The following is a 19,221-nucleotide window of genomic DNA, read 5'->3' on the forward strand; positions in this document are numbered from 1 at the left end:
AGGGTGAGTACTGTCAGTGGGATGTTGAGAGTTTAAAGGAAGAGTCCAGATCACTTTGTATTACATAATCCAGAGACAGATGGCAGCTGTGTGTGAAAAGTGTAAAATATTATTAACTAAGTGGGAAAGTTGTAGTGTTGGTGAATAAGAGTAGCACCAGCCCCTGCTGTTAATATTGTTGATATGAATATACAGTATACTGTAACTAATAAGCTTCAAAACTCTAGAAATGTTATAGGTTGTTTTGATCTCTTGTGGACTTTTAAGGAACTATTTTTTATTTATTTATACAACCTGCTGTGCAGCCAGCTTCAGTAAACAATTTTAAGATCACATTAATTTTGTTCGACAAGCAATATATTAAGTGCAAATAGATTTTTATGGCATTCATGTGCATAAAACTTGCTTTAAAGGAAGAAGTTTCAGTAATATATGAGACTAAATCTTTTTTGTGCCCTTAACATTGCTTTATACCATATCCCTTAATAATCTCAGAATAATGTGCTGCACCATCTGTGTGTGACCACTTGGTGGTACAGTTGTGTTTGTGTCTGGGAAGAATTCATTTTAACTACAAATAATTTCAATGCACAATCTACACTTTTGAAAGCTTGTTATTGTATGTAAATGTATAATATTTATGCCACTTAACTCGTGGGTACCTTATGCAAAGCCTGTGGATACTGCCATTGTATAACTGCAATTCACTGTGAATCACAACAAGATCACATTTTATGTAGGTGTGATGAGAAGTAAGATGTTAATTTTGCTTTAGCGCTCTCTGCTCTGCTTGCACCTTCACTCATGGTGATAATGTTGACATATGGCTTTCACCGGAACCATAACATTTTGCCTTAATGTATTTCCACTTTGTCATGCCTTCTTTAAGTTTTTGCATTGGCATTGATGTGCATTTAACCTTTAAACTAACACTGCATCTTTTGAATTATTCAAATTCCTTTAACCCCCAGCGTTAGATGTTAAAGGGATGGTTCACCTTAAAGCCAACTTTTAGTATATTATAGAATTATAAGCAACTTTTCAATTGGCCTTAATTTTTTCTTTTTTATAGACAGACCCCATCTAAAAGACAAATGCTCTGTAAGGTTACACATTTATTATTATTGTTACTTGCTACTTTTATTACTCATCTTTCTGTTCAGGCTTCTGTTCAGGCTTCTCGTATTCATATTCCTCTCTCTGCTCTCTTATTAAGATCACTGTATGATTGTTAGGATAATTTGGCCCCTAGCAGCCAGATAGCTGAAATTGCAAACTGGAGAGCTGCTGAATAACTCAAAAACTACAAAAATAATAAATTAAAACCAATTGCAAATTGTTGTAGGATATCCCTCTTACATTCATTCTTCGGGGGTATTTGATAAAAATTGCAGTTTCTCACTATAAGTCAAAATAAATTTGACCAAACCCAAATCCCCTTAATTTATACAATAATTATTCTCGAAAAAATCGGTGCAAAAACACGTTGCAAAGAAATTGTGCGTCAATTTGAATTGTGTGACTTTCCTGATTTGACGCTCGAATCGAACGACTTTTTGGAGTTAACTTCAGAAAAACTTGAATTATTCAGATTATGTAACAAAAACCAGCACAAACAGTCCGAAACTATTGAGAATCCTGAAGGTAAAGAACATGTTCCAATTGTTAAAGGGACCATCTGCCATTGACTTCTACATAATTTTGACAGGTTTTCTCTGGAGTATTTTTGGATTTTTTGCAGCTTCAGAGCATAATAAATCTTGAAATATTTGAGTTTTTTCCCCCCTTTAAAAACTCAGCCAGAAAATTTTGAGGTTAAATAAATAGGCCCCTTAAAATTTATTTTAAGGTGAACTACCCCTTGAAAGTGAATGTTGTTATTTAACCAAGTACTGTATATTGATCAAAGATTGATTTTAGATCACGGGAGTGCATAAGGTCACTTATAGAAGCTGTGCTTTTTGGATCCTTTCTATAAAGTAATCAATGTGCTGTGTAATCCTGACTCTTGTTCCGTTATATTCTATGTAGATGTGGATCCTGCTAAACTTTGTGCAGGGAAAGGAGCAGTCACTCTTCGGACCTCTCCGGTTCAGCTGGAAAGTCAGAAAACTACAATGACACTGGACATTGAACTCTCTCCATGTAAGCTAGAAACTGAATTGTGTTGAATTATACTAGACACCAGGAGGCACATTTATCAAGGGTCGAATTTCGAGGGTTAATAAACCCTCGAATTAGACCCTCGAAGTTAAATCCTACGAATTCGAATATCGAATTTGAAGGATTTAGCGCAAATCCTTCGATCGATCAATCAAAGTAAAAATCGTTCGAACGATTTGAACGATTTTAAGCGATCGATCAAAGGATTTTTCTTCAATCAAAACAATGTAAGAAAAGTGCTGGGGAAGGTCCCCATAGGCTAAAATTGTACCTCTGTAGGTTTAAACTGCCAAAGTATGTAGTCAAAGTATTTTTTTAAAGAGACAGTACTTAGACGGTCAAATAGTCGAACAATTTTTAGTTCGAATCGAAGTCGAAGGTCGTAGTAGCCTATTTGATGGTTGAAGTACCCAAAAAAAATCGAAGTTTTTTTCATTCGAATCCTTCACTCGAGCTTTGTAAATGTGCCCCCAAGTGTTCTGTACAAACACATTGTTATTCCTGTGCATTAGGGAACAGAGGCAGTCATTCATATTGAATCATTAGTCACACATTCATTACAGGCAGCTGTTAGAATTGATACAATAGTTGCTCATACTCCAGAGATGCTGCTGAGAAATGTATCAACTAAATGTTGCAAAATTTTAACCGTTCAGTGTCTGCACCTGAATTACTGAGCTGCCAGACTGAAACACCAGACAGGAACATTCAACTTAGATTTTGTAAAAACAGTAAAAAAAAAATTACGGAAAGTAATTGAAAAAAAGTCTTTATTTCTGGGGAACAATCTGAAAACAACAGAACTGAAAAAAGTGCTTGGAAGTTGAACAATCTATTTAAGTGGTCATCATGCTTGTTCTTCAGTGAATTATTCTAATATTAGTGGAATTTTCTTATCTACAGGGCATTGATTGATTGATGAGATAAATGATTAATGAGATAAAACAATGCAACCCTCATATACCATAATAAGGTAAATGGAGTTATTGAAAAAAACAAAAAAATAACATTGAAAGATTCTGGGTCACAACTAAGATAACATTTCCAGCACCAACAATTAAAGGGATACTGTCATGGGAAAAAATTTTTTTCTCAAAATCAATCAGTTAATAGTGCTGCTCCAGCAGAATTCTGCACTGAAATCCATTTCTCAAAAGAGCAAACCGATTTTTTTTTATATTCAATTTTGAAATCTGACATGGGGCAAGACATTTTGTCAATTTCCCAGCTGCCCCTGGTCATGTGACTTGTGCCTGTACTTTAGGAGAGAAATGCTTTCTGGCAGGCTGCTGTTTTTCCTTCTCAATGTAACTGAATGTGTCTCAGTGAGACATGGATTTTACTATTGAGTGTTGTTCTTAGAACTACCAGGCAGCTGTTATCTTGTGTTAGGGAGCTGCTATCTGGTTACCTTCCCATTGTTCTTTTGTTTGGCTGCTGGGGGGGGGGAAGGGAGGGGGTGATATCACTCCAACTTGCAGTACAGCAGTAAAGAGTGATTGAAGTTTATCAGAGCACAAGTCACATGACTTGGGGCAGCTGGGAATTTGACAATATGTCTAGCCCCATGTCAAATTTTTTTTGTTCTTTTGAGAAATGGATTTCAGTGCAGAATTCTGCTAGAGCAGCACTATTAACTGGTTAATTTTGAAAAAAAAAAATTTCTCCCATGACAGTATCCCTTTAAGTATCAAATATATCATGAGGATCACAAGTGCTTCATACCTCTAGTAGAGTTTATTGATTGTAGGATCTATGATTAGGCTCAGGGAAACCGTTCTGGTGACTTGTGATGCAATGTCCTTTCAATGATTCTTTTATTTTATTACATTATTTTATTACATGTAGCATACACCAGATTTCTAGAAAGGAAACCATTTAAAGTGCACTTATCACTCCACATGGGTTAGTCTCTCCCTACAAGCAAGAAGTGGGTGAGGGTATCGGAATATTTTTTCTCCCATGCTGCAAAACATTATAATATTTCTGAAGGTCTCCAAGTACAAAAGTGACCCTTATTCGCATGTCATACTTCCAGGTATTTGTGGTACATTTTCAAATGTTTCATGTGCCTGATGCATTTAAAGATATGGTGGGAAGTATGCATTGGCTCATATTGATGTGGGGCTCACATATCACACATAACTGGCAATTCCATTGCAGCATCACTTTGCCATACAAAGCATGGATATGTACTAAATACTTGCTTAAAGGAAGGGTTTCGCATAGTGCAGCTCCCCTACTGTTTTGGTTAGATGTGATGGACTCAGAAGGTGCAGCAAAAGTTAGATGTGAAAGCCTCCTCAGTGCAGCAAAAGTGCAGATCATATGCTTTGGCTTGCTGGGGCAGTATCATATAGTAGATAGGCAAAACCTTGTCTCCGCATTGGCACTGAAAGGAAAGGAGGGAACATCAAGGGGCACATTAACTAAGCTCAAGTCAAGGATTCGAATATAAAAAACTTCGAATTTCGAAGTATTTTTTGGGTACTTCGACCATCGACTTCGATTCGAACTAAAAATGGTTCGACTATTCGATAGTCGAACTGTCTCTTTAAAAAAAACTTCGACTACATACTTCGGCAGGTTAAACCTACCGAGGTACAATGTTAGCCTATGGGGACCTTCACCATCACTTTTCTAAGCTTTTTTTGATCAAAGAAAAATCCTTCGATCGATCGATTAAAATCATTTGAATCGTTCGATTCGAAGGATTTTATTGTTCGGTCGAACAATTTTTAATTCGATCGATCGATAGAAGTATTTGCGCTAAATCCTTCGAATCCAATATTCGAATTCAAAGGATTTAACTTTGAGGATTGAATTCGAGGGTTAATTAACCCTCGATATTCGACCCTTGATAAATGTGCCCCCAAATCTCCAACACAATCCTATTAGATTTATTTAATGTTTAAATGTTTTAAGTAGACTTAAGGTATGGTGATAAAAGTGCAGGAAGACCCCGTTCTTGGAAAGTCACAGTTACCAAGCTTTTCAGATAACAGATCCAATAAACTAGCCCTATGGTGTCTGTTAAGTATAGAAGGGCTCGGATTCACACATTTTTAAATTTAATAAGAGTTACAAAGTTTGCCTGGTCATGTAACGATACTCAAAACAATGTAGTTACCCTGAATATGTTAGAATGCTTGCTGTGCATAACCAAGTGAAATTATTTAAAAGAAATTCCTCATGTGCACAGGACTAACCTTGTAACTTGTTTTCTATAAGGAAAGCCATGTAAAGCTACTTTCCCCTGCCCAGCCCCTTACCCCAGCCCTTAGCCTTCTGCTGTTTCCTAGAGTGCAGGACAAAAGCTGATAATACTGTGCCACACAATTTGTGTGAAACCTCCTTACACTTTGTAGAACAAGATTCACATCATGTTCACAGCTTTCCAACCACTCCATTGTGTTTTGCTTTTCAAACGAGGAGAGTAAATGCACAATAAATTCTTTATTTCGCTGAAAGAATTCTTTGTGTCTAGAAAGGTCAAAAACTTTGGGACATGATCTGCCCTGGCAGTTACTATGGCACTTTGCATTAATAGTCCTGTTTTTTTTTTATTTTAGCTCTCTGCTGCTAGAAGCTTTGTGCTATCAGTAGAGTGCTGTTTTCTGGATGTTTAAACACTTTTTCTTTGTTTGCTCTTATGGATTCGCTGAATTAACAAGATGATGCCCCAGCAGTGGATGTGACCGGTAAGATTTTGACACGACCCTTTGGTAGAACTGTAGCTGCATTACCACAAGTGTATGAGTATTTAGTTCTCCTTGGTCTTTTTAGATGATGACAGGCCTCCGTCAGTAGCCGAGACCAACGGAGATTCTCAGCACTCATGCCTAGCATCTAAAGGCTTTCGCAGTGTTCGCCCCAATCTCCTTTTTGACAGCAAGTCACAGGTAGGAATATTTGGATATCCTTAGCATTTAACTAATTGGCATTTGATATTTTTCATATCAGCGTTTTGTAATTTGAAGGTTCCAAATGTGCAGGCTGCTGAGAACTGTAGTTTGGCAAAAACTACAGAGGCTTAATACCTTAAATTTATGTTGGGGTTATAGGATTTACTGCCATGCCTATTCGAAACATTGCGTGTCTAAAACTGTGAACTAATATGGTGAGACAATTTTAGGCGTATGCTACATTCAATATCTGTAAGGGGCAGTTGCAGAATTTGTTTAAAAAATTGACAGAGGGTAAACAAATACTAGTGCTTAAAAAGCATCTAAATCAGTGCTTTTTGGAGTTTCTATGAAGCCATTGGCCCCCCCTTAGCTCTTTGAACATATGTGAAAACATTGTTGTATATAACCTTCAGGCTGGACTCCCAGAAGGATCTTAGAAAGGAAATAGGCATTCTCCCCCAAATCTCTCCATTTCATTATGTTTCACTGTGAATAAAGTTGTATGTAAGTTGTACAGAAGTGAGACATATAATCAGTTTCTAACACTCCTTTCTGGCTTCTTCATATTTAGAACGTCTGTCTAAAAATGTTTTAAAATCACTGTTTAATCTAAAATTTCACCAAATGTAAAAACAAAACAAAACCCTGCATTTCTTTAAAAAATGGATAGAAATGTTCCTATACTGAGGCAGATATTATATCTTGCTCATACACTGGTTTTGGAACAAACAGTCTGTTTCTTGCTTCTTAAACTTGTAGGCTTTCTGCTGTGTCCCTTAATAGATGTAAATCTTTGATTCACATATGGTTCACATGTCCCTAGTAAGTTAAACAAAAATGTTTAGTCAAGGGTCTGAATACTTTTGAAAGATTGTATAGGGCTTATTTACAGAGGGTGGATCAGGATGCATAATGTAAAAAACAGATGCAAGCTGCTCATCGAGACACCAGATCTGCAGGAAAGAATTGTGAAGAGTAGAGGCACATGTAATATCAGCCAATCATCTTCATATTGGGTATAATCCGGCAACTGAATTAAATAATCGATTCGATAAGATGTTTGATGGTCTGACCCATGCACCAGGGATCCATCAATTTGTCACTGTAGTGAGCATAAAACTAAATTGCAAATTCAGGACAGTGCATGGGGAATTTGCTAGACAGAGGCCTAACAGTTGTGCTCCTGAAATTTCTGTGTTCTGAAATTAAACATTGTGATTGCCTTGTTATTTGCTACACAGTGAGTCCGCTGTATGTTAATCTACCCCATGCTGGCCTATGAGCTGTTGATATCTCTGTGTGCTTTTTGGCAGCTAGTGTTAAGGTGGCCTTACAAATCTAGATATGGTTGGTCTGGAACAATTTCAAATATACACCAGACTGCCTGGCAATGTAAAGCTGGCCATAGACGCAAAGATCTGATTGTACGTATCAAGGATTTGTACGATTTTCAAACCATGTGTGGAGAGTCCCGGCATTTTTCGTCTGGCCGAGATCAGTCGTTTGGTCTATCAGACAGGTTTGATTTTGTCCCGATCGTCCCGCCAGAGCCCATTGCATCGTAATCCAATTGTTCGGCCATAGGGCCGAACGTTCAGATTACCCCCGATATAGCCATGCCCGTTAGTGGCATATTTCATCTGCTGATGTGCTATTTTAGCGGGTACATGGGATATGTATAGAGGGGCTGCTGCAGCTCGTATTCTCTTCTTGAAGTTCATATAGTTTGGGCTGACAGCCTTCAGTATGGTATCTGTCCACCTGGCCCATGGACTGATCTGTCAAAGATTGTGAATGGTCAGCTAGTGTGACCAGTTTTACAAGTGCATTCCTTAACTGACTCTGGTTCCAGTATTTGGCTCTATTTGCAATCACATCCTATAGGGAATCAGAGCAGTTCCTTTGTGGTGTAGTGTTTTTCATTGCTTGCTGTGGGTAGGTTAAAGATCAGGGAGTGCTACCAGGTAGACAATAAGGAATACTTAAATTGTAACATTGAAACATTGAAACATTGAAACATAGTAGTAGTTGTAATATAGCAGTAGTATATTAATAGTATAATAGATAATAAAAGAGACTGTTGTGTTAAATAATTATGCCTATTGGAACATGGAATGCCATGTATAGTGGATGAGGCATGTAAAATTAATATGTTAATGTCTTCATTAATGTCTGTAAAAGTGTCATCAAACATTCCCAATCCTGCATATTAGTTTTTTTTTATATTTGTAAATCCTCTGCCAGATGGGATCAGAAATGAAGCTGTGACTAAGCAAAGGAAAGAGAGGGTGTTTAGCACTGGCATGTTGTTTGTGTGAAATGTGAAACAGGGTACAGCTGTCTGGGATCTGAGATATGGACATGCTTGACTACTTCACCCAGGACACTTTACTTAGTGCTTCCTTGTCTGGGGCAATGCTGGCTATATTCCATATGTAACAGAGGGCTCGCCCACTCAGAGCATAGAGTATGAGCACAAGCATAGCTCTGTGCATGGCCTCTTTATGAGAGGGGTCCCTAGGCATGTAAAGAGAGGCTGTGCTGTGTATTCAGGAAAGGGCGGGGAGGGACGTCAAGTGATGTCAGACCACCACCCTTCAGCTGAAAGGGTCCCTCTTTCAATACTTTACTGTATGTGCAATCTTTATCTAGTTTGTTTCAGTACAAAACTTGTATTAACACTGCTCTAAACAGAATTCCATAACACCCGTCTTGTTTCCAATCAATAAAAATGTGTGTCTGTTTTCATTCCATTTTCCATTTTTTTTCCTTTCTTGCAGTACAATGCCAGTTTCTCATTTGATCCATTGCTCATTTGTTGACCATTTCTTCCTTTTGTTCCCCCTTTTTTCATATTCTGTTTTAATCTAAGCAGAAAACTCATCCTCCTCCAGTTCCACCTCCTCCCAAAGAGGAGAGCTTTGCATGGCGACCACATACGAACACTAAATTCTCTTATTTGAAACCTGTGCCTATTCTGGACTGTATTTACCTGAGTTCTCCCAAACCTTACGTGCCTTACGCTGCAGCATGTACTAATGCCGAGCTGGCTATCCCTGCCTTTACTCCCAGTGGAACCCAAACTATTCCGGGCGATCATGCTAACACCCCAGCTTCTTCCATCCCCACTGAAACACAACACACTGCTTTTAGTTCCTTGTTATCAAACACGTCACCAAAACACTGCCCCAGTGAGCCTGGCATTGCAGATAGTAGTGTTGCTGGAATGAATTCCAGTCATGAGACTAAAAAAGATAAAAAGGTCAGCAGTCTATATGTAGCTTGTTTATCTAACAGCACTGGCTCAGCTGCATCTGAAAATCCCACTGGCGTTGCACATGATAAAACAGAGAGTGCTGAATTGGAAGCTGATGTAACTAAATCACCAGCCACAAACATTGTTCCTTCGTTAATAGACACCGGAAAATCCCCTCCTCCTGTCCCTCCCAGGCCATTCTTTGACCCTGTCCCAAGTAAAGATTCCTTTAGCTCCGGTGACATATACACTTTCTGGAGTCCATGTCCTCTACATCAAGATATGGGACGCACAGAGCTAGACACACAGCAACCTGCTGGCCATGTGAACATGACTGCAAAGGATCCCTACCTTTCATCAAAGCCACAATATCCCTTACGGCAAAAGGGATACCGCCGCATGGTACTTCTTTTCTTTATTATGTCTCATTCAGTGCTGCTCAAAACTAACGTCTCTCTGTAACTGTTACCTTCATGTTGCAAGCTGCTAACTCTCGGAAATTCTGTAAGGCTCATCCAGTGAACTGCTAACATTTTTATACTGTCTTTATCTGTTATCGCTGTTACACTGCACTTTTTCTTATTTCGGTGTCTTATTGTTGGTAATAACTTGGCTGCAAGTGAGCCTAGCACTTTTGTATCATAGTGGGGCAAGAATTATAGCAGGGGGTTCCAAGGGCAGAAAGGCTGGGTCCCTCCCTAAAGTTCATGGAGGCTCACTCTAAATTAAATATTATTATGCTACATACAGTGGTATTTCGAGAAAATTTCCACTTGGTATTTTTTTGAGGTTTTTCAACTCTTTCATTCCGCAACTTTGGTATTTAAGATGCTACCTTGTTGCTAGGGTTACTCTTCCTAGAAAATAGTAACTAACTAAAGTCTTCTATATATTCACCAATGTAGGTGATAGAACATAATAACAACATGCCTCAAAATTAAGATTTTTGGTCGCTAGGGTCAAAAGACACACATCCATCAAGTTCAACCTTTTAAGTCTATATATAACCTGCCTAACTGCTAGTTGATTCGGTGGAAGGCAAAAAACCCAATTTGAATCCTCTCAGAGAGGGAAAAATTCCTTCCTGACTCCAAGATCCAATCGGACTAGACCCTGGATCAACTTGTATTATAAGCTAACTTCCATAACCCTGTATTCTCTCCCTTGCTAAAAAGCCACCCAACCCCTTCTAAAAGCTATCTAATATATCAGCCAGTACGAATGATTCAGGGAGAGAATTCCACATCTTCACAGATCTCACTGCAAAAAAACCCTTCCAAATATTTAGACGGAACCTCCTTTTTTCAGTGGACATAAAGCTGATCTGCTTTCAACCTACTGATCTTGCATGCTGACAGGTGTATCATTGGCATGTTACGCGGGGCAGAAAGTGGTGGAAAATTCATAATGTAGCATTTCTGCACTGTAATCCATCCCGTTTGCCTGCTGATGAGCCAATGGCAAGTCTGTAAGTGCGCACAAGTATGCTGGCATAAATATGCTATGTGAGCCACTGGCTTTGTGCCACAGCAAGGGAGCTGAGGATGGCAGCACTTATAATTCAATGCACTTTATAAGTGCATTATATATTTTTAAACTTTACAAATGTCATTTTGTGACAAAGGGGCCCTCTTGAAAGCTTTGGGGGTTCCGATCAAACGTCCTTTACTAAATCTGCCCCAGTATAGTGAGAAAGGCATGTGGCTGGGAAATCTAGAACACTGACTCTGTTGTTAGCACGTGGCTTGGCGGAAAAAACATGAATTTGCTGTCACAACCGTTTTGTTTTCTTAAGCTCTTTAGAACACAGCTATGCCATTCCTGTCTCAGTCAAAGCACCATGTATTTTATTTTTATTTTTTGGACATGTTACTGCACGTCACATCACAGCTGCACTGTTCATGTACAGTGTATAAATTTCCATTCTGCGTAACAACACCTTATTTCCCACAGGATGGCACTTCAGTCACAGCTCAGCCTGATGTTATAATAGTCCCACTCATCCAGGTTAAAGCTGAAAGAAAGCAAGAAGGCACTTCGAGCACTCCACCACCACCTCTTGTACCTGCTGGCAAACTTTCAGCCTCCCCAGAGCCTGACACCTCCCAATTGGCTTTTCCTACACTTGATGATTTTATCCCCCCTCATCTGCAAAGGGGATCAAACCATAACCCGAGCTCTCCCACTATTTCTATACAAAACTGTCAGCCACCACTCTCTCCACCACCTTTACTGCATCCTCCAGTAACGGAGGATTTGCGCAGAGTCTCGGAACCTGAAATCGGTGGAGTCATCTCACCCACAGTAAGCTGCAAATGCTCTCACCGTTTCCTCTCTCTGTACTGACAGTAGGGCTTTCTTGCTAGATACTAACCACTGACTGGAATACAACAGTACTGTGACCTAGAGCATGAATAAGCACCTTCATTCTAGCTCCTCTTTTAATGCATGCATTGTGCAGGTGAAACCAGTTTATTCCATAAAAATTCAGATCCTTTCATAGACTGGATGTTTCACTTCAGTTATTACTGGGCTTTGCAGAAACATGGACTGATTTGTGTAAGCCACATCAACCAATCATCAGTTAGCTTCTACTAGTCTAGTGCAGTTAAAAGAAAGGGAACAAACATTTATTTGGTTGGTATAGGTTACGGTTGTGGCCACAGATGCAAGGAAATGGTTGGGTCAATATTAATTGATGTCTGAAAATATATACCTACCTGCCTTACATACAGCCACCAATTAGATGTTTGATTACTCTAGACCACTATCTCATGTCATCATAGTAGATGTGTCCAGATGTAAAATCATATCAGCTAATGTTTTTTTGGATGAAGCAGCATCAGTACACCCTGAAGCAAGCAGCTCCATCTGACTTATTCATATATTTATTTAGCCATTGGTAGATAAGTGCCAAGAGACAGTATATGTTTGACCCATAATCTAATTCTTTCAATAACCCAACTATTGGCCCATGTATGGTTGTTTAAATTAGATCAGGACAAAGTCTGTCCATTCATCTGCACAACCCTTTTAAGCGTTTTTGCAGGCACCTGTCTTGAGACGTTTTGTAAAATGTCTGCCTGATCATAAAAACAAAAGCCCATAATGATCTAAAGCACCGTAAAGACATTGTGCAATGACTATCATGACGTGTCCGACTCATGCAGAAAGTTGATGATAGCACACCTGTTGTACATAGTTCCACTAGCTCCGCAGGCGTCATGTTGTCTCGTCTGGAGTGACGGTGCAAAGCTTAGTTTTCTACTTGGCCCAGGGAAGCCAAGGGAAGTAATCCAGTTTCATTCGATACTGCATGTGTTTTGCATGTCTGACTACTTGCTGTTAAAGAGAACCTGTCACTGCTTTTATAAACTAGAGAGAAACCATTTTTAGAGTGATACCACCAAGTATGAGCCTTTTGGGAGTTCAGTGCTACTTTGTTTACTGTGGTGCCGAGCAGCAGAACTCTTTTAAGGAGAGACTAATATCAATATTCATCTTCTGATTAGGGTCTTAAACACATTATAACTCATTTATGTACAATAGGTCAATCACTGTGCTTTGCTTTTAGGAACCTGTAACAGATGAAGCCATAGTTGCAAGTGTAATCAGTGATAAACCGTCTTCATTTACACCTGTCCCCAAAGCCTCTGTGTATCCTTCAACAACCACTGTAAACCCAACCATTGTACTCCTGCAACATAACAGAGGTAAGTAATGAATTTGTCTTTGCTTATTGGAACCTAGTGTTATGTATTCTTTATATAATCCTTGGAACAGGGGTGTGTATATGGCTGTAATATGTTATCTGTATTAACGGAATGTAAGAAGCATCTTGCCTAAAGTTCCTGAACAGTGGAATCAACCCAGAATTCTTTATGAATGAATTTGCCACATTCAATCATAAACACAGTTGGGGAGCAACACAAGCATGCAAAAAGTTCCTGGAGTACCCAAGAAGGGCTGTGATTGTCTATTTGGTTGCCCCTATGTGGACTGGAAACCTACAGATGGCTCAGTTTGGCAGTTCATCTGGTTTTTATGCAGCCAAAACGTGCCTCAGAGCCTGGAATTCAAAAATAAGCTCCAGCTTTGAGGTCACTGGGAGCAACATCCAAGGGGTTGGTGAGCAACATGTTACTCATGAGCCACTGGTTGGGGATCACTGCTATAGAGTGTTGCATTCACCATATTCTACACTATTCCTTTTGTAGTCCTTTATGATAATATGTGACTCATAGGGCTGAGTGATATATACGGAAAGCATAGATAAGTTACAGCTGGTGAGGCCATTCACTGGCTGACAGTACAGGCCTGTGGAATTGTGTTTAGCCAGGTCAAACAATCTCTCAGTCCTACAGAGTATAATTGTTCAAAATGTCTGAATTTATACTTACAGTAATCTTTCCTTGGAAAAGGCTTGTGCTAGTTCTACAGCTGTAAATGATTCTTTGCTTTTTCCACTGAAGATCATTTTTCACAGCCAGGGATAGTTGTATTCTGGATAATAGATTGCATACTCTGCCTCGTAGTTCACATTGCCTTGCCAGATGCCCATTTCACACAAATTTTACTTTGGAAACACTCAGCACCTGCTGAAAATAAAGAAGAAAAAAGGGACAAAGCTGTTAAAAGAGAGTTTTTTATGTATGCTAATAATCAAGCAATTTTAAGTCTTTTTGTTTTAAAATAAGAAAATTCTAAACCCTTTTAACCCTGCATTTATTAATTCTAAACCCTTTCAGCACTGACTCTGTTTCTGTTACCATGTTTAATTGACCTGCTAAGCAGAGAGCACACTCTCCCATGACTTATGCCCTTCTTGCTCTAATGATCTACCCAAAATCAGCCTTCAGATGCCACCTGAGATAAAGTTGGATTTTGGCCAAAATAGAACAGCAGCTTTGCAGGAAAATCAGAGGCACCAAGAGGAGCAGATGAGCAGAGGATGACAGTGCTTGTGCCATAGGGGTGGCAAAGTTAACCCTTTGTGGCTCTAAAAGGGTTTATATTTTATAAATACTTACAACTGCACAATTAATAACTTATGCAAGGATATATTTGATGGTTTTATTAATCATTAATATTAAATTAAAACTTTTAATGTCATTTGTCTTTTCCCAGCATGTCCTAGCAGTCTGTCTTTACACTCAATGCATGCAGAGTTCTAAAGTTAAAGGGGAAATATACCTTCTTTAGAGGTAGCTTTTACTTTACACAATTTATACTGAAATTGGCAATGAAAACGTATATATTTTCTCAAAGCGTTTAGCAGTCCCATCCCTTTAATCTGCAACAGAGCAAAACCCAGTTTCTGCACTCAGAAATGTGTAGAGGACCCCCAATGAACAGAGCTGATATGTTACCCACAGGTTGCTTTGTTTGACTGAAACTGGGATTCGTCAGTTGATTTATTACCTGATGGGCTGTGAAGTCATTATTTGCACTGCCTTGCCAGTCTCTACTTTTTCTGTTTGTGTTCCATTGTGCCACTGCCCTCTGTACAATCTCACAGCAGCTTGAGGTGTGTTGCTTATGTGTTATGTGCATGGGAGATCTGAACTTCACGTTTGATTCACTCGTTTGATTCACACTGTTTATGCTTTTTTTTGTTTATCACAGAACAGCAAAAACGGCTTAGTAATGCGCCAGGTATGACATTCACAGCTTTCTCACGCTCATTATTTGCTTGTGCATATGGATGTTTATTAAATTGGCTTTAAAACTTATTTATAATGATTGTGGATATTCACACTTCTATCTTACCTGGCCACTCCCATCTGTGTTAGACCTGATTGGCTTATAGGAATTTTAAATGTTGATAAAACACACATAGGTGGAGGGTCATTTGTGCATTTGGGGAGGCTGTATATTTACAACACAGATTCCTTTATAAAATCCAAGGGCCATTTCTATATTATATTGCCCCAGAACAATGGCAGGATAAATTTCAAGTAAAATATCTCCCAGTAAACCTTGCAAGATAAATGTAGTGGCAGCTTTATATATAATATCTCAGAACACAATGGCAGGATAAATACATTGGCAATTCTATAAAGGTATAGGATCCATTATCTGAAACCTGTTAGCCAAAAAGCTCTGAATTATGTGAAGGTAATTTTATCCAAATCCAAATGTTGAGACCTTTTGAATCTTTATATCATGGAACACAAATTGCCAAATCAGTTCTGTGAGTCAAAGTTAGATTAGAACCAGTTTTTTTAAATTTCACAGTAATGTGGGACTATGATCCCTTCATACCTCCCAACTGTCCCTTTTTCAGAGGGACAGTCCCTCTTTTGACAGCTCAACCCGCAGTCCCTCTTTTGTACTGGAAAGTCCCTCTTTTCTATGCAATGAACAGCCAGAAAAAGAAACAACGTTTCTCACTTAATTGGCTTTTAGCAGAGAGTCCAGAACAGCTAACAGGTGCAAATAAGATACTTTGTAACAAGTTTGAGACACAAAAACACAGTTTAGATGAGGAGAAATATTTTCAAACTTTCATAACCTGCCAAATTTTGTAAAACAAACATGGTAATTAGGCGGTTTGGCCACAGAAAGCGGTGTGGTCAAAAAAATTTTTTTCCCTTTTATAGACAGCAGGGTGACCCAGTTTTGCTGCTGATACCTAAGTTACTAATCTCTGTTCTAGGCTAATGTGGCCTTTTAGCAGTGCCCTCTTACTTTCCAAAGTGTAATAGTCTGACCTTCAATAATGACAATTTAGCTATTTAGTAAAGATCAGTGCTAACTGTTGCATAAAGCCTTACTTACGATCTCAGCACAGCTGGACTGCCATCATTACACACATATTTAATGCCTTGGACATTAAATTAATCTCTCACCTCCTTGAAACATTATACTATATCATACACCGGGATGAGGGATAAAAGTTATATATTAATCATATGTTGCCACTGAGCCTATCCCTTAATAAAGCTGTTGCCTTTTTAGTACTACTTTTAAAGAATATGTCAAGCTTACTGCCAGTACCAGGGCCTTTGACAACAAACATGTCTAAATTATCCACGTTCACCTGCACCACGTCCAAAAAATGTCTTAACTCCCAACAATTTAAAATGAAGCATCTGGGCAATCCCCCAATCCTTCTCAACCACACCCAGACACCCAAGATCTCCTTAAGCTTCACCCACTTTCCAGTATGCCCCACTCCCTGTGTGGATGCTGACTTGAGGTTGTCCCACATAAAGAGGGTGAAATATACTGATAGCGGCAAAAAGGTGAGCACATTATTTATTATGCCATAAAACTGACTGTGCAAACATATAAAGGGACAATTAGAGGAATATGCAGAGTGGTCCCTTACTGGAGACGCCAGCATATACAGTAGATGTGTGTAGCCAACAGATGGATATTTGAAAATAATTAAAATACAAGTAAAATAGCAGATAATAAAATTCAAAAATACTTAAAGGAGATTTTCAATATCCTTTATGTGGCATTTATAGCCAAGGCAAATGGAAGTGTCAAGCTCAGTTTATATTGGATTGTTTATGCTGCTGTCTGTAAACCAAGCACCCTCTAGTGGTGCAAAATATTATGAACCTAAAGGGATAATATGCTTTAAAAAAAAAAGTGCAATTGTGAGCGCAATCTGCATGTTTTTTCCCCATATAAGTCAGTGTATTTCCCAGAATTCCACTGTTTTTATACCTGCCCCAGGGCAGCACTGATTCCTGAAATGTACTTGCCTGTGCCTTTATTTGTTCGAGTAATTCCTGTATATTTTACATTAGAGGGTACAAAGTGGCTGTTATAAAAGTTTGTAGAATTATATCTTAAACCAGGTTATAACTACTGACTGGCTGAAAAGATTTATTTCAGTTATTAATTACATTGTTTATAACACAGCGGTTGTTGATTCCTTTGCCATGTTAAGCTTTCTTTTTTGCATTGCTGAGCTAATTGTGCCTGTTAAAGCCTCAAAATCCTGCAGTGATGTAAACTGCGTTACAGCTAGAATCTCAATGTCACTTGAAAGCTATGTAATCATGTTAACTCCTAAACCTCTAAACTATCTATAAGTATATTAAGGATTCCACATGTTTTTAGGCAGCAAACTTTAAATCATAATTATAATGACTATATGCCTTGATTCCTCCAATAATGTTCCTAATTTAAGTTGGCTCAATCTGAGGACAACTAGTTCAGCAAATTGGGTTAGGTAAAGTAGAAGTGAATATTTCTGTGGATTTCCTCAATAAACTATAAAAAATAATAAAGAAGTAATGAATATATATATATATATATATATATATATATATATATATATATATATATATATATATATATATATATATATATATATATATATATATATATATATATATATATATATATAGTAAGTTAGGTTGAAAAAAGACATCAAGTTCAACCTTTTAACTTTTTTTAACCTGCCTAACACACACACACATATATATATATTTATATGTGTGTGTGTGTGTTTGAAATAGAGATAATTAGGGGCTACAGTATTTTGTATTATATTTTATTCTGTGCTATAGAAAGCATGTGTGAGTACAGCATTGGATGTCATACTAACAATTTGGAAATTTCCAGACCCCGCGGTAACTAGATCTGCTGATGAAAAGCTTGAGCCGTTAGCAGCACAGGAGAAGAAATGCCAGGATAATACTCAAAGACTGAAGCCAGCCATGGATTACACGAGAAGAGACACCCGAAGTCCTGAGTTTACAGGAGACGCGGTGGATGAAATAGGCATTCCCCTTCGGGTAAGGATTCCCTTCTACTTTATTATATGTGTGTGCACTATAATACTCTGAAATGGATTTGTGTAACAAAGAGGCAAGTGAAATATCTGAAGTGAAGGTGTAGGCTTTTTTGGGTTAACAAGTAATGCAACGTGCAATAGGGTGAAAATTGTGTGTGTACAAATATTAGTATCTGCATTTGCTGGGTCTTTCCGTCTGTACTGAGGTTAGGGTCTGTATGTGAGATGGTATCTGTGTTATGGTTACTTATCGGTATCTCTGTATTATTTATACTTCCAAATATGTGTGTTTTGTATAAGCTTGTAAGTATTTGTGTTAGTGTCTTTAGTTATATAAAGAGAGAACCTTTAACTCATCTTCTGCCACACCTGTAAACTGAGGAGGTGATAACAAATATGTTTCAATATATATTAATTACTTAATATTTTAAAAGGATTTATGTAGGTACTTTCTTTTTTTTTTATAGAACACAGAAAGGTCAAAGGATTGGTACAAGACAATGTTCAAACAGATTCACAGGCTAAATAAAGGTAATTTTTCCTAATTCCTTATTGCACAATACCAATCTGCATCTGGTTGTTGACGATATCAAGCAGGGCTAGATCTCTATATTATGAAAATGGTGTCATTCCACCAGTTTAACCAAGAAGGACCTATGGGTCCTTCCACCCTGACTCTGTCTTTACAAATATGAAAAGATGAAAATTGGAAAGTCACTACAGTAGGGTGCTAAGACTTATAACTGCTTATTCAAACAAGTGAGAATTTGATATATCAATGAATGATCATATAAAGCAGTGCTGTCCAACTGGCGTGCCCCCCCCTCCGTTGTAGCCCCCACATGAAAGTCTGCCTGCTTTGACTACTTACCTTGTGTGACCTTTACAATGTATCAATACTTAGATTAACTGGCCCCTGCATTGTTTATTCCTTACATTCAGATTTTAAATTCCTGCATTGTTCACACCTGTAATCCCCCCTCATATCTCTATTGTTCACACCAGATGTCCACATTGTTCAACCTCATACAAACTGCTGGAGGGGCACCAGCACTGTGTCACTGTATCACATTATGAACTGTTCATTTTAGAGTGGTCCTGATAGGTTTCTCTGTCTCCTGGTGTATTCTGTCTAA

The 19,221-nt window shown here is 38.3% G+C and overlaps 1 protein-coding gene across 10 annotated transcripts in view; it reads left to right on the plus strand.

Annotated features, from left to right (window-relative positions):
* LOC108705262 (sorbin and SH3 domain-containing protein 1) overlaps positions 1-19,221 on the plus strand; it is a 138,741-nt gene that overhangs the window by 62,584 nt on the left and 56,936 nt on the right. For 7 of the 10 annotated variants that reach the window (XM_041571063.1, XM_041571068.1, XM_041571066.1 and 4 more), the window contains exons 5-13: positions 2,032-2,145; positions 5,838-5,864; positions 5,950-6,065; positions 8,947-9,729; positions 11,281-11,631; positions 12,902-13,040; positions 14,953-14,982; positions 17,914-18,086; positions 18,553-18,616. In XM_041571063.1, the coding sequence (XP_041426997.1) occupies positions 2,032-2,145; positions 5,838-5,864; positions 5,950-6,065; positions 8,947-9,729; positions 11,281-11,631; positions 12,902-13,040; positions 14,953-14,982; positions 17,914-18,086; positions 18,553-18,616 (1,797 nt within the window). The remainder of the gene's footprint in view (positions 1-2,031; positions 2,146-5,837; positions 5,865-5,949; positions 6,066-8,946; positions 9,730-11,280; positions 11,632-12,901; positions 13,041-14,952; positions 14,983-17,913; positions 18,087-18,552; positions 18,617-19,221) is intronic. The other 3 variants (XM_041571064.1, XM_041571072.1, XM_041571065.1) reach the window with 2 other exon arrangements.

The sequence above is a fragment of the Xenopus laevis genome, chromosome 7S (genome assembly GCF_017654675.1).
Source record: "Xenopus laevis strain J_2021 chromosome 7S, Xenopus_laevis_v10.1, whole genome shotgun sequence".
In the NCBI taxonomy this organism is placed as follows: domain Eukaryota; kingdom Metazoa; phylum Chordata; class Amphibia; order Anura; family Pipidae; genus Xenopus; species Xenopus laevis.